Here is a 24,322-nt window from a genome sequence, read left to right as displayed (position 1 = left end):
TTTGAGACCTAGTAGGGTTGTAGAAGGATAAGGTTATAAATTTAGTTGATTGCTCAGGACTAAAGGTATGTTTATGAAAATAATCCAAGGATATAAAATTTGTAGATTGCATTAGTCAAAACCATATTGAGCAAACAAGAACCCTATAATTGGATAAAGTATTGTGATAGATGTTGAGACTAACTGGACCTCCTAACTAAGGTCAAGTTTAAGGGTCGAATTATTGGGAAATAAGTCTTTGCTTTAAATTTAGCGAAAGTTCTAAAGCAGAAGGGATTACCATGCCGCCAGAGATATTGTGTGATGCATTGTTATTTTCACATGTAATATTATTTTCTTATATTTTTTTTTCTAAAATGCTTGTATTATTTAGATTGTAATGGTACAGGGGGGGTGAGCCTTGTGCTAGAGAATATGGAGCCTATGGAGGTACCACATGGGTTGTTATTCCATGGGAGTCACTCCCGCGGGGTGATACAAAGTGAGACCCTACACCAAAGAATGTATTATTTAAATGGTAGTGATATGGGGTGAGCCCTGCGCTAGAAAATGTGGAGCCTGTGAAAGTACCACACAGGTTGTTATTCCATGTGAGTTGCTCCCGTGGGGTGGCTTATATGGAATAACCCCTTATGGCGGACGGTTGAACATGGGTGAGCTTCCGGTATGTCTAGGGGAAATGATGGGGTAGGCAGTCTCTATAAAAAAGACAAGGAGTATCATGGAAATCTATCCTCCATAGCATCGTGTAGCGGGTGAATCCGACCATAGGTAAGGGAGTGGTATGCAACCCTTCACTCTTGATAGGCCACAAAGATGATGGGCCATAGCTAAGGGAGTGGTAGCAGGTGAATCCACATAGGCAAGGGAGTGGTACAATCACAGCTAGCCCTTCGGGTCTTAGAGATGACGGGCTCCCGGGTATTGGTGAACCTAGGGCATACGATAGGGAGATATAATCATGGCAAGATCAAATTTGTTTAGCAGGTTGAGGATTGACGAGATGAGATGATGGTGTTCCAATTACAACATTGAGGGATTCGGAAGAGGAACAATTTATATTGACATTTTATGTAATAGAGATACGTCTTCACAAGAAAGGGATCTAGGCACAGAGATGGAGATTGCACTCATGAGGGGAGTACCACCATAGATCCACTCATCATAGGGAGTAGCACCTAGACATGGGAAGTCTTCCATGACATAGCCATGAAAAGCTTGGGCGATAAGCTCTAATAAAGGTAACAATTTATATTTTAAAGTGATTAAAAGGTATGAACGTACATAGGGCATGTGCTTTTTATAATCCACTTAAGACACTTGGCTCTGATCCTAACCTATTCCTCTTAGACTTGACATACTAGAATTTCAAGGAGCTCTCTTTTGGGGATGGGAAAAAATGGCTTCTGATAGGCCATCTCTTTGGGAAAGGCTTGGGGAAAATCATCAGCCATTCTGATTTACAGCTAAACAAGGGCTTTATATTCTTCACCAATCTAGGGTCCAATATTTTGACAAACCAATGGATAAGAGCCTCATCATCCATCGCTCAAGAATATCTGCTCACAAGACTTGCATAAGATTGGTGATGCACCTTGATAGGTTTACCAGCCTGGCATAGGTCTAAAAACTCATTTATCTTTTCTTCGTGAAACCCAGGGGGGCAAAATCTCTCATGAATGTAATTCTTCATGTCCTCCAATCTCAGCTAGTACTGATTAAGATGGTCGGATTTAAAATAATTCCTCCAGCTACTTCTGACCACACCAATAATCTTTAACCTAGCAAGAGCAATCTTACTCTTCCATCTTACTCCTATCACTGTACCCTACAATATCAAAATACTCATCCATAGAGTCTATCTATAGCTTAACGTTACCTTTTTGAGGTTGTTGCCTTTGCCTTGAAAGGATCCCAGCTAACATCTATGGAGAATTGTTATCCAAGGGCTCCATTTTGGGTACAACTTCATGAGCTTACCTCCCCCACCTCATTATTCTTCTTTTGAAATAAAAGACTTTTCCTAATTCAAAACTTTGTCTATATAACAAGAAAATATGTCCTTTATTTTCTCAAAAAGTTTATTACTACATGGCCATGGAAAAAGCTCAATCTTGGGATCCAAAATTTTAAAAATGATGATACTACCCTAAATTACAAACTTTATATACAAGATATAGACTCAAATGATTTAGCCTTGCTAAATACTTATCTAGGATAAAAATAGTTCTACCATGAATTTTGTATTCCTTTACAAAATCTAGACTTTTCATAATCATGGCCAAGCTTAGATTTGAGGTGTAGAAAGAAAGATAATCTATGCCTATTACTACAATAAATTTTTATTCATCTTCATCCCATGATACACTACATAAATAAATATTGATGAGGTTATCTGAAATAAAATTCTTGACAATCAAGATAAAAACTTGCAACCATCACTCCGTCAACTGGATCAATACTCAAAAGCAACTCAAATCGCTTGCCTTTCTAAGGAACAAGACACGTTATAGGCCATACTGCATTTATATTTTTCACAACATTACTCAAAATAAAGGACAAAATTCAATCAAAAAATAACATAACATATATTTTATTCCAATAAGTTTTTTGTGAATACATCCACAACCAAGCCTAGCTCTAATAGAGTGATGATACATCCAAACAAACATGCCATAATACATTTGATCAGAGGCTCAGCTAGCTATCGATATTCTATGTCAAAGAATATAGTGCCTAAGAGTCTATACATAAGCCCAAGAACTTCAAGATCTCTCTGAAGAGGTCCGTAAAGAACTATGCTTATTTACGACATCCAAGTGAATAACGACCATCATAAGGGCTAGCCACTCATCCTGGTTACAGGTAGCCATGATCCACATTCTTGAGTACCACTTGTACCTCTGTTAGAAGCATGGGTAAAAAATAAAGTCTCTCAAAATGTTGAGCTGGGACAACCAAGGTGACTCAATTAGCACAACAAGAGATCCTATGTCGAAGAATATAGTGCCTACTAAGTGTCTATACATAAGTCAATGAACTCTAAGATATCTTTGAAGAGGTCTATAAAAAACTATGCCTCTTACGACATCTAGGAAAATAAGGATCATCACAAGGGCTAGCCGCTCATCTTGGTTAGAAGTGCCCATGATCCACATTCCTGAGTACCACTTGTACCTCTGATCAATAGCAGCACATTTTAAAAATAAAATCTCTCAAAATGTCAAGCCAGGGCAGTGCTCAGCACAACGAGAGCCAAAAAGAGGCGATACTTGAATGCAAAAGCTTTCATGTCATCCTTCTGAGATAGCTCAAGGACTTCATATAGATAAGGTATGGCAAGATGTTGCTTTATCTAAAAGAAAAACCTTGTAAAATACTTTAAGTTTCAATTTCAGGGAGTATACAATAAAAATACTTCTAATCATTGTAATCTCACATCTAAACCTAGCATTCAGCTCTAATATGATTTGTGTGACCTCTACCCCTTTATCTATGGCAACGAAGTCATACTAAAGGTAGAGTGACTCATTCGGGACCTTATATCACAATGTCCTAATGCTTGGCTATCCCGTTAGATCCTCTTATTTTGACTAGAATAGGAAATGTGAATGATTCCTCCAAGTGTATTCCTTTTATAATTCTCATAAGTATGTCACATCAAACAACTCCTTTAAACTCAACAAGATGTCTTGACTCTTTGCTGACCGGCCTAAAGGAGCCGGTGTGAACTCACACACCCATAATTAAAATTACTACTTTACTCACACACATCACTTACAAAAACAAGAGTTCACACACACACCTAAATAAACAATGCTTCCACCAAAAGAAAACGTACATCACAGTTTACTCACACACGCCACCACCATGAATTTTGGGTGAACATATGACCTCTTGCCTCAACAAATGCAGACCTTTTCTATCCGCTTTGGTTTTCCATAGGCATTTCATTGCTTTAGACATGAAATTGTCAATTTTTCAATGCGACAAGGTAGTAGCAGAAGATAAAACAACATATATGCCATTATAATTGACAACACTATCCGCAATTGCACATGTCGAGGCCATATAGATAATTTCCAATATTCAATTTTACATTGCAATTTTTCCATCACCCATTGAGTCTCATCCTTCAAGGAAAATTCCTAACCAATGGGGTAACCCAGATGCCTGACTATCTCATTAGGTAGCAAGATCTCACCCGACCACAAAATTTGATGCCAATCATATTTTTTAAAGGGAGAAACTTGGATTTTTCAAGATTCACATGCAATTCTATAGCCAAACCATAGAGAGATAATGCTTTCATGAGAGCTCTTACATCAGCATCCGTATTCTTGGAAAAGAGTCATCAACATATGCATGTGCCACAAACTGTGTACCATCTACCATGGAAAGACCATGAAGTTTTCCATCTTGTGTCAGTTTATCTTTGTAGAGGAGAATTGGGTGAGTCGCAATGGCATACAATAGCATACTAAAAAGCCAAACAACCCTTCTGTGAACAAATTGCCCAAGATGCCAAGAGGGTAAAAGTTCTCCACTCAAAATGTATTTATTGTTCCCTCTTGGTAAAGCCAAAAAATAACATTTCTCATTCTAGGTCCATAGCCCATTCTATCCATTACCTGAGCTATAAAGTCTCAATGCACTGTGTCAAAGGCCTTGGCTGTGTGTCCACCTGCATATTGAGAACATCATGCTGTGTATACTTGGCATATTCAATGCCTATATATGCATTTGCTATATTGCCAGTGATTTGTCTTCTAGTGACAAATCCATAATGCGTTGGATGTAAACATGCATGTAAAATACCCTTTATTCTATTAACAAGCATCTTAGTGACCAATTTGTAAGAACTCCACAGTCAAGCCATCCTAGCCTAGAGACTTCCATTTGCCTAGAACTTTTATAGCATCATCCAATTCTCCATATGTGAAGGGCTCATCCATGTTGTTAGCCTCTTGTTGTGTGATGACAAGCATGACTTGTTGTAACAAAAGTTCCCATGCATCAAGAGCGTCCCTCAAAAGAGATAGAGGGGAAACAAACATGATAGAAAAGTATTTATGGCAAGAATCCACAAGCTGAGCTTTAGTGTACCATCTGTTCTTTTGACCGTTTTGCGGTGCATTATTTTTGTATGGAAGTATGCAAGCCTTAGAAAAAATATTTTGACAAGCAACCTTTATCAAGTAGTGGCTTCTGTCTCACCCTAGTTTGCCATTTATTAAGCTTATGGTTATCATTATGACAAAGGTAATTTTCAACTTGTGTTAACAGTTGTTATTCATCTCTCTAAGCGAGCTAATTTCAGTGCACTCTTGCATTGCAATTTTGGCTTGTTCTACTTGTCTTCTATTCTCCCACACCATATTCATGTAGTATCACAGCCTGCATTCGCTATCAAAACTGAACCAAGCAATATCTATATCCTCTTGCATATGCATCGCATGGGCTGTACGTACCAAATCAGCGAAATGAGCATGTGACAAGTAATTGTTGTTAAATCACAAGTAGCCTTCTGTTCTAGGTAATGGACAGTCATTGTGAGCCATGCCAAAGTACAAGCCAAGCCATACCGACGAATGGTCAAAGAGGCACATTGTGTGATCAATCCACATTTTACATGTGTTGCAAAAAATTGAGTTCCCACATTTTAAAAAATGATATCTAGAGAAGACCCCTTGTCTAACAAAACTGTGTTGATTATGTTCTTGCAAACAAACCACATGGGGATGCATAGTATTTACATATGCCAAAAAAGCCTCCATTTATTTGCATCACAATGGCCTTGTATATTGGAAGTAAAGCACTTGATTAGTATGAACGTATTTACAATATGAGTGAAAAGAGAGGCTACACCTCAACTTGCATGGCAACATGACTGCCTATGTCACCATGTGAAGAGTGTTCTGCAATTTGAACATCATTCGTAGTTGTATGCAATGGGATCTATGTACCATGGGCAAACAAAGAATCACCTCTCACTACTACAGCCCACATCCCACCTACTATAATATTGCCTGAAGTGTCAGCAGGCACTCCAATAGTCAATCCAGATGTAGAAGCTCCTCCTATCCAATTGCGAGAGACCAAAGGCCTCTGTCTAGGGAGTATTATTTTTCTAGGAGTCTATCATACACCAGAATCAAGTTGTCTTTATCTTTTCCATTTACCACATGAGAGCAACATTCTTCCCCTTTTGAGTTTGTATTGAAACCACAAGAGCAACTTGTGGAGGGGACATGGCAGCAACAAGCAACTGCAATAAAAGTGACGAATATTCCGATTGCATGTGCCTAAACTTTTTGCAAGTGAAACAAAAACCCGCAAAATTTTCCCATTTAAGCTTAAAGAAAACACCATGTGTCGAGATTCCTTACGTTTTGACATCCATTGCTACCTTGTCAGAGGTTTGTTTGTCTGTGTCCCAAAGATACATAATCTATTTAGATTGCCAGAAGATCTATGAGGACATACAACCTTACCAGTGATTCAACTAAAAAATGCAATGCATGGCGCATATACACCAAGAGATCTACCATTGCTACCCACACAAGGCATCTATGCTTGAAAAAATTCTGATAATCTTTGGTGGGCGACCAAGGGTAAATATACAAAAATGAAGCTTGACCACACATGACTTTAACACTCAAAGATCAACTCCCCCTTGATCTAAATAGAGATAGAGTGGAATAATGGAGCCTTTTATAACATAAGGTGGTACAAACGTTTAACATGCACGAGAAAAACACACAAGAGATCATTACATCTCATTTTGGGAGACATCGCGACCAAAGAACCCATGACGCACAAATAAACAAAAAATAATGAAGGCGCAAACACATGCGAAAAAGCACAACATAGAAAATTACAAATTATTTTGAAAGTTTAGATGCTTTTCGGGCATGTGTCGAAGAAGCAGAGTCACTTTCGACACCAGTCTATTGTCCCTTCCATGGCATTATGGAGTCTTCGAAGCCGGTCCAATTTTGGCTAATTTAGCAAAAACTTCCAAGTTTATGGATAGTGCAAAGCTTCAATTTGTTGATTTTACTTGCTCTTGAGGAAAGCCCCAAAATTGGACCTATGTAGGACCTTCAATTCTGATACGAATTATTGATTTTATAGAAAGCCCCAATTTTATTGAAATGCAAGAGTTGATTAATTAGCCAATTTCACCTTAATTTGTAAAAAGGCCCAAATTTTAAAAACCCTGATTTTTTGAATCTGCAGGTATAGTACTGACAAGACAGACACTTCACACACCTTAAAAATAAGATTTTGAACAACCTTATCGTTTAGCTCTATCGTGGCATACACTAATGAGAAGCTCATGGCGAGACCAAGGTCGAGGCCAGAGCGATCGAGGGCGAGGAGCAGAAGCTAGGGTTTGCAAGTTACTACACAGAGCTAGCTACAGAGGATGAAATGTAGCAGAAGCTTTGACAGCTAGGGTTTGCAGGTTACTACACAGAGCTGGCTACAGAGGATGAAATCTCTCCATAATGCATGTGCTATAGGTATAGGTGGAGCTGTGGCCGCCGAGACAGGAGACGCAAACAAAGGGAGGCTGAGGTGGACGAAAACGTGGACACAAGTAACAGCATTCAAGGGCAAAAAACGAGCACAAAAACCATAAAATGAGTCTCCTGTAGAGCGGACAACAGGAAAATGTGGCAACAGTACAAGAATAGACCCTCCAATACCATGTCAGTAGATTAGGGTTAGAGTTATATTTCCTGCACAACTAAGGGGAATGAAAGATGTCCATGGGGAATGAAAGATGTCCATGATGTGATATAGAGAGATATCTAAGACAGGTTTCACAACCATCCGCCCAAAAATTCAAGGAAAGGGCGTTGTCCTATGTGGACCAATCCATACATGGCACTTTACACGTCACGGATGGATTTTTCAAAAAAAACTGGGCGGCGTGTAGAGGTCGGATGGGAAGTTGTCCGTCAACAGAAAAGCCACGAATCGCATTCATTGGTTATTGAACCCATGCCGTCAGCAATCCCACGTCCACCTTTAACCATTAGGCCAATCACAAGCTTGTGATAGAAAGCATTGGCTTTTAATACATATTGTGTGTCCGTCCTCATGTGAACTGCCAACGCCCGGACAATCCGTTTTCCAAGGCGCCCAAGCGGACGGTTGTGAAGCCCCCCTAAAGAGAGAAGACCACAAGAGAAGAGTTTTCACACGTACAATGATTAGCTTTGATTGATGTAATAACTTGCACCAAGTACATGCTTTTGTAAGCAAGGAATCTTATCTTTTCACATAAACTATAAGCGACACATATCACTGCTTAGGTGTCACACACTTATGTTCACACACATATAAGCACACTTACATATATAAGCACACCCACACACTTACGTATTGGCAAACACACAAGGTAGACACACACATGCAACTCCGAACCCCAATAATACACATAGCATACATACATGTATGTATGTATATGTATTGTTGTATAAAGGAAACAGTGATGCATCTTCTTTGGTCTGTTCCAAAGACCAAATGTTTCCTTCGACAAACTTCACACTCTTAAACTCAAATTTCCATGGTATTCCTTCTCTAGATTTTTTTTTTGGCTTTTTGGCAAGTAGCCTTCTAGATTGGATCATGCACACCCTTTTTAATCTAGAGTAGATGTTGGGCTTTGTGGACAATATGGCATGCAAGAAATCAACTAGTTTTTCATTTCGTAAGGCTTGTACACTCACTGCTTTCGTCAATCTTTGTGTCAGTCTTTGTTTGACAACATCCATCTACATCAAATTGATGATAGCCACTTGGCTTTGTGTTTTTATTGTTTTTAACTTATATCATCCTAGGAAGTTTTCCCTCGCCTTGGGCTTCCTTTTACAGAGTAAAGAAAACAATGCTTTTACAAAAAGAAAAGTATGTATGTGAATATGTACATATATATTTACATATATATGTGCGTGCTATTGTGTTTTCATGTGTTATTTGAGTATGATGCAACCTTTTTCAGCCAATCGCAATGTCTAAGGAAACAGGGAGACTCCGAGATTGAAGTCTTAATAGGGACCTTCCTAGATATACTCCTATGCCTTTTTACCAATTATCTACGGCCAACCGGTTGCTCTTACCGTCTCCATGGATTGAGGATCGTGCAAATCACCTCTAACATATATTGAAATCTCTTACTTGGTGGAAAGCTGCACTAAGAGCAGATTGCCCCTCAAGCAATGAATGTTTCTATGGAGATGTGTGGTTGGGGTATTCCCAATGGGAACTCTTTTGGCATGGAAACATATTGCGATTGCGCCTTGTAGGCAATGCTCCCATCCTAGAGACAATGCCTCACCTTCTTTGGTATTGCTTAGACTCGCGAGTTTCTTGATGGCTTGTCCCGACACCTCCAAGCTCATTTTCCTGGGAGCGAATGTTTTCGCTATTTGATTGTCTTTCTCCTCCACTACCAACTTATATAGACTTCCTTGATTGGGACATGGTGGACTATCTACATGCTCGAAATCAATTGCTCTTCTCTGGAGGTTCATGTTAGCTCTTCACTTACTTCTGAGAGCCCTTTTACAATCCCTTTGAGATTCTCATGAACTCAAAGACCTTTCATTTCAACAACTAGAAGTGTTTTCCCACTATTTTTGAACTAAGTAGTAACTGCCTCCCTCTGGGACAACTATGAATGCACATTGTTTCCTCTAATGAGATAGTGGTTTCACTAATATGTTAAAAAAAGTGTTATTTGTGCTAGATATTATTCAATCTCCTCTACATTAAGAAGCCTCTACCAAAACGTACCCTCTCATCTCACATGGCATATGCATTAAAGTTCACCAATCAACATTCTTTTAATTTCCTTAAGAAAGATGTGCTAAAGGCAATCAAAACACCAAGAAGTTTCTTTTACAATGCTAAACTTAAAAATTACTAGATTCAGTTCTAACTTTTATTCAAAGGTTTTGGAGTATGAAGAGGCATAGAATAACATTCTGAAAGTGAGCCGTACACATACATGGTGAAAAGGGGTGCTACAAATACAAACCAATTACACACTTAATGTGTGGGGAAGCCTCTTCAAGAGCATAGCTCAATAGTCCGACTCTGGTTATGAGGCCTTGATAGCCTCCACATAATTTATTCATATTTTGCCCACAATACATATATAATGAGTCCATGAGTTCATTGGTAAGTGCATTCTTGTACAAAGAAAGAAGGGCTAATAGTTCCCACTTAATTGTCGATGATTAAAATTTGTGTGGACACTAGATACAGTAAACTCACCTTCTCCATGCTTTACAACACAAGCCAAATTGTATAATGTGATACAAGCTATTGTGAAAAGTAGGGTGCGTTTGGGCTGTGTGTGTGTGTGTGTGTGTGTGTGTGTGTGAGAGAGAGAGAGAGAGAGAGAGAGAGATATTAAGCGTCTACTAAAGACCCAATGGGCCTATGAGACCAAAGTGGTACAATAATGTCCATGGCATATCTCATCATGGAATGGAAAATAAAACAGAATGAAAACATAAATATAGCTCTCACTGGGGTGATACAAAACTATCCATGGAAACTCGTCATGGAAAACTAAGAACATAAAAACATGGGAGCAACATCAGCTCGAGTAGATGGTATACCACTCTCCAAAATGTCAAGCATGGCGTTGACAAGTATGGCCGAGAGGTCTACCTCAGCTATGTCACGTGGAAAGGTAGCTCGATGGCGGTGGAGCATGTCCTGGATCTGGAGCTGATGAGGTGATCGTGGTCGACGGGGGGGTCGAGGGTGTCGGGCACGCTGGAGTGCAGAGGCTCGGTCCGAGGTAACTCCTCTCGGGCGAGGTAGGTCCAGAGCAGCTCATGGAGGGTCCACAAGATCCACTATGTCGGTTTCCTCCACCTCCTGGGTCCGAAAGAAACTGGTGATGGTTGGCTGTCGAGGGAGGGGGCGGGGTGGCTGGGGCCTGTGTCTCAAGATGTGTCTACGGAGCTCAAGCAGGAAGAGGCCCAGGCAACGCTGGTCCTGGAAGTCAATGATCCTAGAGAGTGGACCGAATCCCTCACGAAATAGATAGTGAAACCTCCCGCAGATCTCATAGTATACTGGGCAGCGGCATATGTAATGCTCCTCTGTCTCAACTGGCCAATCACAATCCGCATGGCATGGGACATGTGAACACTCAAGTAGCCCGGCTGTTGGATGAATCCATCCTCAGTGAGAGTGAGAAAGTGGTCTCTGTAAAAGTGCATCTTCGTGGGGAGCTCCGAGGGTGTGATCCATGTGCAATGTGTGTAGAGGCTAAGAAGATCTGACTTGGTAATCCGGTTGGTATCCTCGTGAGACAGTCGAAAAAAAGGGGAGTCCAAACTATACTGAGGGGGGATAGGTAGTCCATGCAGAGCCCGTATACTGAGAACCAAGTGGAAACCAGTGCATACCATACTCCAAAGTGCCCCTCAAGTGCTAGCTGTCTAGAGGAATCCAGGGCAAGCCTCGGGTACCTGTGGGGATCTATGTGACTGATGCGATGAAGGTATGTGACTGTCTGGAAGAGTGCCTCCACTACCATCGAGGCTGCAGCAAACTCTGCCTGGATAATCTAGTGTGGGACTGATGGTTTGCTACGGATCATACACGAGAATATCATGACCTGAGACCTCTCAACTCGCTGCCAATCCTCATCAGATAAATCTGGCCCCCAAAAAGCTGCTCCATACATCAAGGCTGGTGTGACGCCCGCGTCACTCTGGCATGTGCTGCAGGAAGCATGGTAAAGCGTGGGCCACTGAAAGTGACACCAAGGTAGATATAGGATGAGACAATCTCCACAGGATCCTCTCTATATGTGAAGCTCAATTTGGATGTGACGGAGCAAGAGGTATTGAAGACCATTACCTTGGTAAGAGGTCCCGCCGAGTGCAAAAGTCATGTAAGGCATCCAACTGTCTCTGAAGCCCTTCGACTGAGTCTGAGAGGAGGACGATGTCATATGCATAAAGTAGTATGGGGATCAATATGCCTACCAATGTGGGACCAGCCCTGCTCGAGATCTCGTCAATGTAGAGGCCGAAAAGAGTGGGTGATAGAGGGCAGCCCTGTTTCACCCCAATGGTGCTGGAAATCTCCTGTGATGTACCTCCTGGGCCTCTCACTCGTCCGGTGACGGACGCGATGATGCTCCAAACCATGTCAGATGGGACTTCGATCTCCTGTAGACGGTGTAAGAGGCAGGCTCGGGATACAGTATCAAGGAAATCCACAAAGCAACAGTAAATCCTCTACCCTCCTCGATGATAGCACGGAGGGTGAAGATGTGGTCAAGGGTAGAGTAGCTCCTCCGAAAGCCAGCCTGTCATGAGGCTTTGCATCCCTGGCTCACTGCAAATGAACTGAGCTCCGCCTCTAGCATTGATCCATAGAGCTTGGCCAATGTGTGGCCAATCATGATCGTCCTGTAGTTATTAGGATCAAGTGGATCTCTGGCTTTGAAGATGGGGCTAATGGTGTTGGTGTACCAAGAGGATGGAAATCCTTGACAAAGGGCTCTATTGAACATGTAGGCTAGTAGGGGCGCTAGGGTATCATGGGCATGCGAGATATACTCGATAGTGAGTCCCTCGTGATCTTGGGCTCGCCCATTGCGTAGTCTACGAATGGCCTTGAGGACCATGCCCTTTGTGAAGAAGGTGGAGGTGGTGGGACGGGGGTCGAGTGGTGAGGGTAGGGGTGGCTGATGGGGGATATGATAAGCGGGAACGTGCATAGGAGTGCCATGTGTCTGGGCAGGTGTGGAAGGGCAATGTTCTCGGAGTTTCCTCCATACCTCTTTGCAATTCGGCCCTAAGAAAAGTCATTATAACTCATCCTCTTTCCAAGCATAGAACTCTTGTTTCTTGCGTCGGGTGAGCCGTTGAGAAATCGCTTGCGCTTGGCGCTTCGTGATTTGCCCAATCCGTACCTCATGCTTAAGACGGGAGCATGTGGCCCGACATTCACCATCATACCAACAGTTCTGGGGCATGGAACCGCAAGGTGGCTTGGTGGTAGACCGCCGCGTGCATATGAAAGAAGCTGTGGACCCCTAATGCAAAATGCATTAATGCAATTGCACAAACAACAAAAAGCTAAAAAAGAATAACTTGAGAAACAAAAAGCCAAGCTAGGGGCCTTAGCACAACCAAAAAAACATCAAAAATCAAAACCCCTAAAACAAAAAACGGAGATTTCTATTCACAGGATCAATCTTACAAGTAATTGATTTCAAAGATACCTTCCATGGACAAAGTTGCCTTAGTCATTTATTGGTCATACCCATGACTTTCCATAATCAAGCGGCACTTACACCATTGCCATATGCCACCATGGGACCAAATCTCATAGAACCACCCACTCACGAGGAAGATGACCCTAGTGACACAGAATCATTGTGTGTGTGGGGGGGAAAGGGGGGAAGGGGACAACTTATATTATGTAATGGAGCATGCACACCCATACATACACACAAATCAATGTCCATTTCGTTTCCAAGTCTGAAGAACATTGTTGGCTTTCTTCGAAAGTTGACCCCTCCACTTTGACAAATATTTCTGGTTCTGTAAGTTGCTGCGATTACCAGAAGTTGGTGTTACCATTTTTTTCAAAGTTGCATATCGTATGCCCCATGCATATAAAGCTTTTCTGCACATCTTTTAACATTTCTAGAATGGTATGTATCTAACATTATCCTCCATATGCCCCTAACTTGACAGGGGCAATATGTAAATAGAGTTCTGCATTGAATCTCTCAAAAGGACTCAAGTCCTCCAAACATGTGAAGTTGAGATCCCCTTTATTTTCCAAGAGGGTATGTATCTAGCATTATCCTTCCAGATGCCCCTAACTTGACAGGGGCAATATATAAATAAAGTTCTGCATTAAATCTCTCCAAAAGGACTCGAGTCCTTTAAACATTGGAAGTTATTTTCCAAGAGGGGTTGAAATTCAAACTCTCAAACCTCTTGGGTAAGGTGTGCTGTGAGCAAGGGTTATTTTTCAGGCAACATCCTGGCAACAGAGGCCGAGAATATGCCTCCGGCTTATTTACAGAAGCACACCTTTGTTGGCAACAATCAAGAAGCCCCTAATTTCAAATCCTACAAAGATAGTGTTGAAGACCATTTTCATCTGCAGACTTCCTCAGTTTTCTTAGAGCGGTTTTCTGCATTTTTTGAGGTTGCTTAGATCAGTTGTGTTTTACACCATGGCAACTTATCAATAAAAACAAAGAGGAAATAACTTTAGTTTTTTGGACAAACCTCAGCCATCCTTACTGCTTCATGGCTCAAATCCAAAGTAGCTGCTATCTAGACAGAAAACAAAATATAAACATAATCTAGTTATATTTCTAGGTTTTAGAGGATAAAAAGGTCCACGAAAGATGTCTGTATTCCCAGATATCGTCACAATACCCTCCCTCCCTCCCTCCCTCCAAGATGATAGTAGATCACAGTATGATCATGCCTCCAAATACAAATTTACCTGGACGAGACTCAGAGGAGTGCCTCCATACAACCCATATCTCATTTTTAAAACCTGTCACAACAAAACAACATGCTACTCATTACTTGCAAAAGCATTTTCTTTGAGAGAGGATTGAACCAAAATCCACCTCTTCAAAGAGGCCTGTTAAGACCTCTCTAAAGAGCCTGCGAGAGGTTCTGTTCAGAAGACATTGAGAAAGTGTAATTCATAGGCCGGGACTCTCTTCTCTACAAGGAAATAGCCTTCATATTTGGTTACATAGGGAGTACTAGGCAAGCTCACAATTAGGAGGGTTGCCATTCAACGGCCCATTGAGCATGCAGGACCATGATGAGGGGTCCAAGCAGCCCATTAAGCACGAGTAGCCTCTCCCAGCATTTACTCCTCATACCCTTAGGAAGAAAGCATAATCTGAAACTAAAGAGATTTGTGGCACTTATCGAAATCTGCCAGTGTAAGCAGGAGACTTCAGAGAAAGATGTATAGTTTGACTTAGGGCTCTGTTCCCAATGCACGTCACCTCTTTTTGGCACACCCCAAGCAAATCAAAGGAATGCCACACCTAAAAAATCAAAACTTCACAGGTGCAGCTGTGATAGAACACCAATGTTTCCAGACCGACGTGAGCAGTGCCGACTTGTGAGCTGGAACTTCCCCCCCCCCCCGTCCGTGCATCTGAATCCGCCTCCCCTCCTTCGTGCTGACCCGCATCCTGTGTTTCTGGTAGTCATCCTCTCCTGCTGTCTTGCGCCCTACATACGATGCTGTGGACCCCAGCGCCCGTCTCCAGCCCTCCTGCCTGCACCAGTTTCCCCCCTTTTTTGCATCTTCGCGGCCTCCTCATGCCTTCGCCACCCTTACCGTGTGTGCCCCCCTATGCTCGTGCTGCTCTTCTCCATTCGTGCCACCCCCGCCCCCTCTGCTTCCTCCTCCTCACCTCTTCCACCTCTTTGCTTCCTCTTTAGGGTCTGCCAGTCCTGCATTCCAGCCACCCTCGTGTTCTTCACCAGCCTACTCCTGTCATCCTGATCCTCCCCCCAAGCCTTATCCTCTGGTAGCTGCCAAATGCACGGACAGATCACGGATCTTTTGCAGGCTAGCCTCATCCCTTGGGGCATGGATACTACCAGGTGGAGTTTGATTCGCCAACAGCATCGGAAAGAGTCGTGCAGCTGAGCCCCGTCGCATTGCATACAGCCCAGGCCTTCTTTGCGAGGTGGCAACACAGCTTCAACCCATCATCCAACCCCCTGGCTGGCGTCTCAAGCTTTCCCATCAGTCTGCTTTCTTGGCCTGAGGAAGAAATATCTTCCTTTCTTCCCCATGATAGATAGTGCTATCGGGAGGTGTTATTTTGCAGAGAGTTGAGTACTTTGGCCTCCCCGGGCAATGCTTCATTTGCCGTCAAATGGGACACCTTGCTAGAGCTTATCCCCGCCGCCATGATTCCCCCTCTACGTTTCCAGATTCCCTCGAACCCATTACAATCCCCAGTAGGCCCGTCCTCGCAGCCTCAGCCCCTCCCCATCCCTTCTCCCTCACAGGGGAACCCTTCTTCCTCCAAGCTCCCTCCTCATCAGCCCTCGTCCCCTCGTCCCCCCTATCCCCCCCAATCCTACCCACCAGTCGCACCTAACCCAGAGAGGAGGCAAGAGGCTAGTTCGGTTCACCACTTGATCCCCCGTTTCTCAAAACCTGTAGCGATGACCATGACCATTTCTCCACATTTCGGTGCCCCTCCACCCCCACCCCCAAGAGATTGGTGTGACGATATTCTCCTTCCCTCTGAGGAGACAGTGGCCCCCATCCGTATCTGCATGGTTCTACATCACTCCAAGCCCTCCACCCCAGAGATTGGCGTGACGATATTCTCCTTCCCTCTGAGTGCAACGCAGGGGACGGAATGGAGCACGAAGTCTATGTCTACCGCCATCCACGGGCAAGCAATAGAGCTTTCACACCATTTGCATGATCTGCATATCACTGACGTTGTCGTGCCACGGCACGTCTATGGTGTGAAACCATGCATGTGAGGCCATTAAATGCAAATCCAGATGCATGGGACTAAGTGCCTGTGTACATATGGGATGTATGGCGTGTGGAGAGTTTTGCTTTGGAATGCGTTGCCAGATGTACAGGGTGGAACGGTTTGTGTTGAGCTTGTTGCAGGCCTGTCCGGTGAGAGGTCCACTGGAGATGATCAGCTGCTTGGTAGCTGAATTTGTGGGCGCATCCAAATACAATGGGCACTCGTGAGTCAGTATTCGAAGGCATGAGGCATGGGCAATTAGAAAAGTAATGGCCAAAAGATTTGGTGTGAAAGCACTGTTTAGCCATTTCTTAGGCCTTAGAGAAGAAATATATATATATATATATATATATATATATATATATATATATATATATATATATATATATATATATATATATATATAAAATAAACGTGGCCAACCTATAAAAGGGCCACATGGCTGTTTGCGCTACTGCCAGCGAAGGGCCTCCAGAAGGCTGGCAAAGCATCGTGTGGGTGATGCGCAGCGGACTGGCGCAGCGGGAAAAGGAAGGATGCCGCTTTTTAGAGTTTGGAGAGGGCCTGGGTAAGAGTGAAGAGCCGGGGGGGGGTGCAGGAAGGGAAGCGGCCGCTGGGCTGGTAATACTGCAGGGGGGGGGGGGGGGGGGGGGGGGGGGGGGAAGAGGAGCAGAGAGGCGGTGGTGCTGTGGAGGCTGCTTTGTCTGTCTATTTGGAATATCCTTCGTGGTGCTAATGACTATTTGCTGGATGAGATGGAACGCTCACTGCATGACGCACTCAGTATTGTAAAAAGGACACTGGAGTCAAACACGATTGTCGCAGGCGGTGGTCGTCTACAAGTGCAGAGAGCAGAGGGCGCAACGGGCTCTGGCGTTGACAGTTTAGGCGCAGCCTTTGCAGAAGTGATGAGTGCACAAGAGAGCTGGTGAGGGTGATGGGGTGGTTAGCAGACGCCTCGTAGAGCAAAGGCACTAGGGAGCGTGCAGCGCACGCATGTGTGGGAGGGTTAGCGAGCGGAGCAAAATGACTGGCGCAGCTACTACAGCCATACGGGGACCTTAGTGGTGTTGGGCTGGGAGTTTGTTACAGTGCAGAGACGGCTTAAAAGTTTGTGTTTCTGGGAATCCATTCTGATGCGGCTACAGAATACATAGGTTTTTTTTTTGGGTCAACATTATGGACAAGTCGTCTGCAGATGCAGTAAATGCGAAGCTGCCGCACACATAGGAGTTTTCAGTTCTTCATTATGGGCAATAAGTTCACAAGGCGCAGAGCAGCAATAGCTGAAGGCTCTGGGAGCCGCCTGTTCGAGTGTGGAGTCGGGGTGTAGATGAGCGAAGGAGATCGCTTGCAAAGGTCTTAATGTCATAATGTTATATATTTTCTTTGGTTTTGGAAATCATGTGATGATGTATATATACCATATGCCATCTTTTGCTTTGTGAGTTGTTGGAATCTGAAAGCAGGTCTTTTGAGATCAAGATGACATTATGTGAAACATGTGATGTGAATGATCACATGTATGTTGAAATCTTTTGAAGATTGTGTTGTTCCTACATGTGTTATGTGTGAGGCACTTGGATAAAGGGACAGGTGAACTGTGATTTGAGTTAATCAAGATCTTGGTTCATGACTTGTGTGCAATCATCAAACTGTAATTGGGAATGTTTCAAGTGAATTGACACATGTACATGTCATCCAAAATGGAGATGTCTTATGCTCCTTGAAGAGTTATATGCTTTGTTTCCTTGCTGGGATTAGAAGCTACTCTCACAGCCAGAAGTCTCGCACTTTCCCAGCAACACCGCCCACGTCACGACAGCTTTGGTGAACCCGACGTGAAACTGCTGGGGTGAGAGTGTGGTGAAATACACAGGGAAGCTATGGCTGAGAATCCTGAGGGTCAGGGGGTTCATTTTGACCCCGGGGTTATGCAAATGTTTCAGATGTTTACTATGTATATGAAACAGCAGCAAGTGGCTGAGAGGGAGCAAATTTCCACGACTAAAGCACTGAAGTCAATCGTGAAAAAGGTGGATCAATTTGATGGTAAAGACATCACAAAGTACCTGCGCAATTACACAAAGGAAATGGAGCTAAACAGGGTGACTGAGGAGGATATGGTTCGAAGTTTTGAGCTGGTATGTGTTCCCGAAATAAGAGAGCGCATAAGAAGATTACAGGCAGCACATGGTGGCAAAAATTGGGAGGAGTTCAAGCTTGCTTTGAAGGATGATTATTTCATGGAGGACTCCGAGGCAGGAGACTGTATACGTCTTGAGACTGGCTGGGAAGAACCTGTGGATTCTCAATCTGTTCATTCCTACATTGCAAAATGCCAGAATAATGAGGCACAGCTAGAGGAAAAGCGTAAGAGGGAAAATGACGAAGGAGATGCCATGGATGATGGTTATGATGCTTCTATGAATGCTTTGCCATGTTTGTTTGATAGTGTTCAAGGTGTTGATGATATGCATATTGCTAGTGATGATATGGAGGATAGTGCATATGTGACCGGAAGTCATACGAATGTTGTTTCAGAGGATGTTTGCTTTGCAGATGGTGGTTTTTGTTTGGAGTTTCTCTTTCAAGACAAGCAGGTTTTGTTAGAGGATCAGTTTAGTGAAGTTAATGTTTATGTGGATGAGTCTATTGCTCAAGACAGTGAGGATCTTGGGATGGCTCAGCTGTTTGATGATGATGAGTTTCTATTTGCAAACGTCGGTAACCAACAATCTATGAATGAGACTTCTTGCACTCTTGATGATGCTAGAGATGTGTTTTGTTTACATGACAAAGATGATGCTTTTGATGTTTATGCTATTGATGGACCGGGACATTTTGATGTAGCATCACACCTTGATTTTCTTGCACCAGTTTGCATAGATGCATATGAAGCATGTAAAGGCTTTGACAGCATTTTGGTGGTGAAGATAGATGAGGAGGTAATATGCAAAAGAGCACAATGTGATGAATGGCTTGCTATGATGCCATTATGTGTATTTGAACCAAGGATATGCTATAAGTCAATGGAGCAGGCTCATGTGGAATGCAAATGGGTATTTGATCGTGGTATATGGATTGTTGGCAACCATGACAAATGTATTTGGGGATTGAATGCAGAACAATGGTGGATAATCAGGAAGGCTTTGTTTTTTTTACTTGTTTGATATTTATGGATACCAAAGCTTGGTTTGAAACACTTTAAAGTGTTCCAAACATGGGGGTTGGCCAGATGACAGGTTCCTTTTTGCTGATTAATGTATGAAGATGATATTCAGATATATGTGGATCTTGATGATGACTTGGCACATACCGGAGGATGTGCAGGTTTAGAGGGGGTGGATGTCGTGCCACGGCACGTCTATGGTGTGAAACCATGCATGTGAGGCCATTAAATGCAAATCCAGATGCATGGGACTAAGTGCCTGTGTACATATGGGATGTATGGCGTGTGGAGAGTTTTGCTTTGGAATGCGTTGCCAGATGTACAGGGTGGAACGGTTTGTGTTGAGCTTGTTGCAGGCCTGTCCGGTGAGAGGTCCACTGGAGATGATCAGCTGCTTGGTAGCTGAATTTGTGGGCGCGTCCAAATACAATGGGCACTCGTGAGTCAGTATTCGAAGGCATGAGGCATGGGCAATTAGAAAAGTAATGGCCAAAAGATTTGGTGTGAAAGCATTGTTTAGCCATTTCTTAGGCCTTAGAGAAGAAATAAAAATATATATATATATATATAATAAACGTGGCCAACCTATAAAAGGGCCACATGGCTGTTTGCGCTACTGCCAGCGAAGGGCCTCCAGAAGGTGGCGAAGCATCGTGTGGGTGATGCGCAGCAGACTGGCGCAGCGGGAAAAGGAAGGATGCCGCTTTTTAGAGTTTGGAGAGGGCCTGGGTAAGAGTGAAGAGCCGGGGGGGGGGGGGGGGGGTGCAGGAAGGGAAGCGGCCGCTGGGCTGGTAATACTGCGGGGGGGGGGGGGGGGGGGGGAGAGGAGCAGAGAGGCGGTGGTGCTGTGGAGGCTGCTTTGTCTGTCTATTTGGAATATCCTTCGTGGTGCTAATGACTATTTGCTGGATGAGATGGAACGCTCACTGCATGACGCACTCAATATTGTAAAAAGGGCACTGGAGTCAAACACGATTGTAGCAGGCGGTGGTCGTCTACAAGTGCAGAGAGCAGAGGGCGCAACGGGCTCTGGCGTTGACAGTTTAGGCGCAGCCTTTGCAGAAGTGATGAGTGCACAAGAGAGCTGGTGAGGGTGATGGGGTGGTTAGCAGACGCCTCGTAGAGCAAAGGCACTAGGGAGCGTGCAGCGCACGCATGTGTGGGAGGGTTAGCGAGCGGAGCAAAATGACTGGCGCAGCTACTACAGCCATACGGGGACCTTAGTGGTGTTGGGCTGGGAGTTTGTTACAGTGCAGAGACGGCTTAAAAGTTTGTGTTTCTGGGAATCCATTCTGATGCGGCTACAGAATACATAGGTTTTTTTTTTGGGTCAACATTATGGACAAGTCGTCTGCAGATGCAGTAAATGCGAAGCTGCCGCACACATAGGAGTTTTCAGTTCTTCATTATGGGCAATAAGTTCACAAGGCGCAGAGCAGCAATAGCTGAAGGCTCTGGGAGCCGCCTGTTCGAGTGTGGAGTCGGGGTGTAGATGAGCGAAGGAGATCGCTTGCAAAGGTCTTAATGTCATAATGTTATATATTTTCTTTGGTTTTGGAAATCATGTGATGATGTATATATACCATATGCCATCTTTTGCTTTGTGAGTTGTTGGAATCTGAAAGCAGGTCTTTTGAGATCAAGATGACATTATGTGAAACATGTGATGTGAATGATCACATGTATGTTGAAATCTTTTGAAGATTGTGTTGTTCCTACATGTGTTATGTGTGAGGCACTTGGATAAAGGGACAGGTGAACTGTGATTTGAGTTAATCAAGCTCTTGGTTCATGACTTGTGTGCAATCATCAAGCTGTAATTGGGAATGTTTCAAGTGAATTGACACATGTACATGTCATCCAAAATGGAGATGTCTTATGCTCCTTGAAGAGTTATATGCTTTGTTTCCTTGCTGGGATTAGAAGCTACTCTCACAGCCAGAAGTCTCGCACTTTCCCAGCGACACCGCCCACGTCACGACAACGTGCTCACTCACTTCTGGCCATTGGCACAGGCGGAGGAGGGTGGCTCTAGCCACAAGGACCCACAAGGGGAGCTCGAGTCCTCCAGTCTGGAGTTGCTTCTCTTTGTACATCTCAACGTTTCGGTGCCCCCCCCACCCCCAAGAGATTGGCGTGACGATATTCTCCTTCCCTCTAAGTGCAACGCAGGGGACGGAATGGAGCACAAAGTCTATGTCTACCGCCATCCACGGGCAAGCAATAGAGCTTTAACACCATTTGCATGATCTGCATATCACTGACGTGCTCACTCACTTCTGGCCATTGGCACAAACGGAGGTGGGTGGCTCTAGCCACAAGGACCCACGAGGGGAGCTCGAGTCCTCCAGTCTGGAGGTGCTTCTCTTTGTATTTCTCCACGTTTCGGTGCCCCCCCCCCCCTTCCCCCTTCTTCCTACAAATACCTTCATTGTGATGGACAAAGCCCAGACCATGCATATTCCAAGCCCTGGACAGAGTGTGGCTCCACATGGAGAGCAGGATTCGTGGCCCACTTGGTGAGGTTTCGCCCCAGGACAGATAGTGATTACTCTACATCCAAACCCACGACCAAGACTCTTCGAGTGGAGGGCAGTTCGGACAGTTCTGCCTCCCACAGCTCGTAGTAATGCAGATTGTCTCATGGAACATTCAGGGTTTGGGTGAGCAATGTTTATAGAGGCACGTGATCCTCAGAGAGAGCTTCACAAAGCCGTAGTTGGCAAACCCATTGACATTCTCTTCCTCCAGGAGCATCATCTATCCAAGGGGGGCCGTACCTGCCGCTATGGGAAGATTCTTTAAGGCACAAGTCACACCTTTTGGTCCCATGCTTTTGGCCCCTTCGAGACCATATGCATTTTCGTCAGTGAGCAGTTCTTACCCGCACTGATCGATTCAAGCACCATTGTCATTGGGAAAGCTCAGTGAACGATTATCAAGATTGGAGAGGATAGAGTGGGCTTTTTGAACCTCTACGCACCGAACACCGTAATAGGCAGAGGTACTTTCTGGAACACATTTCGTCAGTTCCTCCCGCAAGCCGATTTTTGGTGCATGGGAGGTGATTTCAACATGTTAGAGATGGCAAAGGACAGACTCTGAGGTGGCATGGCCACAGTTTCAAGCACAAAGTACACGACCTGGAAAGAGCTGATTTTGGCTTTGAGGGGACAGGACCTTTGACATCTACCAAAGTTCGGATGCAGCCCCAGGAGTCTACGTTTCTCGCAATCCGACCGGAGGAGTACAAGCCCCAACCTTTACAGATTAGACTGGTTTTATGTGGATGAGTGGGCTTATGGACAAGGTGGCATGGTTGGTATTCTGGCATGCACTACTTTTTTCGATCATGGACCTATCATTATCTCCCTCGAGGACTGTGAGGGACGACTCCTGAGGATCACCTGATACAAAGGCATAAACAAGATTAGAGAAACCAAATAAAAGGGGTGCAGGCAAGCTCGCCACTCAACTGTAGGTTTGCATCCGCAAACCTCCCCCTAGCCAGGGTCTAAGATTCGACTCCCACGAGTCCATGCCAATCAGCCCTCGGGTCCCATACCACTAGGGCCTGCCCACAAGGGCCCTCGGCAAGACTACTCGTAATCCGCCATGTCCATGGTAGGAGTATGCCTCTTAGTCCAAGTCCAAACCACAATGAATCGATAATAACCCAAGACTCACTTATATAGTGCTTATAGCTGCTATAAATAATAGTCCAATCATAAATAGCCAATAGCCTTGGATTTATTCAATCTGAACCCTAGCCACCTGAATCCGCAAGCTTTCTCTAATCCCAGGGGTCCCCCCTAACCTTGCTGGATTAGTCCCTAATCTGAACCCTAGCCACCTGAATCCACCTGCTTTCCCTAATTCTAAGGCTCCCTTGTTCAGATTAGTCCCTAATCTGAACCCTAGCCACTTGAATCCGCCTGCTTTCCCTAATTTTAAGGCTCCCTTGTTCAGATTAGTCCCTAATCTGAACCCTAGCCACCTGAATCCGCCTGCTTTCCCTAATTTTAAGGCTCCCTTGTTCAGATTAGTCCCTAATCTGAACCCTAGCCACCTGAATCCGCCTGCTTTCCCTAATTCCAAGGCTCCCCTCACCCTACCTTTTGCAATGTTTCAACCCTCTAGGTCATGCTCTTGCTCCGAACTACTGTCAGATCTGCGCAATCCATCTCCTTCAAGCATTGACCTGGCTACCATAAAACTTGAGATTCTTCCTCCTATACTCAAGATATGTCATTTCAGCAGTCAAGAGGGGTGAAAATGCCCTAATCATAGGTAGAAGGGCTACAGAGTCCACTAAGGCATGATGACAGTTATATATTACTCCTGATGAGGTAACATGTCGGTACCCATGAGTATACAAATACTACCTATCGTAACAAGCAGCTTCTTTACTCACAAAAAGAAGTGAAGCACAATGGCAGATTCCTATGGAACAAAAAGCTACATGTTTTTACAAAGCAACAAGATGACCACCATTGCCTTGAAGATTGTCTATAGACATGCCTGCAACTCACGGGGACTGAGTCCACCGAAAAGCACTCCTAATTCGGCCTTCAGCTCGTTTTGCCATAGTTGCT

General features: G+C 44.1%; 1 protein-coding gene across 10 annotated transcripts in view; it reads right to left on the bottom strand.

The window, feature by feature from the left end:
• Nucleotides 1–13,323: 13,323 nt before the first annotated feature.
• LOC147605926 (uncharacterized) overlaps nucleotides 13,324–24,322 on the bottom strand; it is a 43,175-nt gene continuing 32,176 nt past the window's right edge. For 2 of the 10 annotated variants that reach the window (XR_015265044.1, XR_015265042.1), the window contains 4 exons: nucleotides 24,219–24,320; nucleotides 14,524–14,577; nucleotides 14,301–14,348; nucleotides 13,502–14,203 (listed from right to left, as the gene is read on the bottom strand). Coding sequence is in view for 4 of the 10 variants with exons in the window: in XM_086792534.1 (XP_086648660.1) it covers nucleotides 13,468–13,608; nucleotides 14,301–14,348; nucleotides 14,524–14,577; nucleotides 24,249–24,320 (315 nt within the window). In the remaining 6 variants the exon portion in view is untranslated. Of the gene's footprint in view, nucleotides 14,204–14,300; nucleotides 14,349–14,520; nucleotides 14,578–24,218; nucleotides 24,321–24,322 lie in introns of those variants that run through there. The other 8 variants (XR_015265046.1, XM_086792537.1, XM_086792534.1 and 5 more) reach the window with 7 other exon arrangements.

Source organism: Cibotium barometz, chromosome 58 (genome assembly GCF_041138505.1).
Source record: "Cibotium barometz isolate CiBa-2024 chromosome 58, ASM4113850v1, whole genome shotgun sequence".
NCBI lineage: Eukaryota > Viridiplantae > Streptophyta > Polypodiopsida > Cyatheales > Cibotiaceae > Cibotium > Cibotium barometz.
Note: the sequence above shows the minus strand (reverse complement) of the source record. Positions and strands in the feature narration are given on the sequence as shown.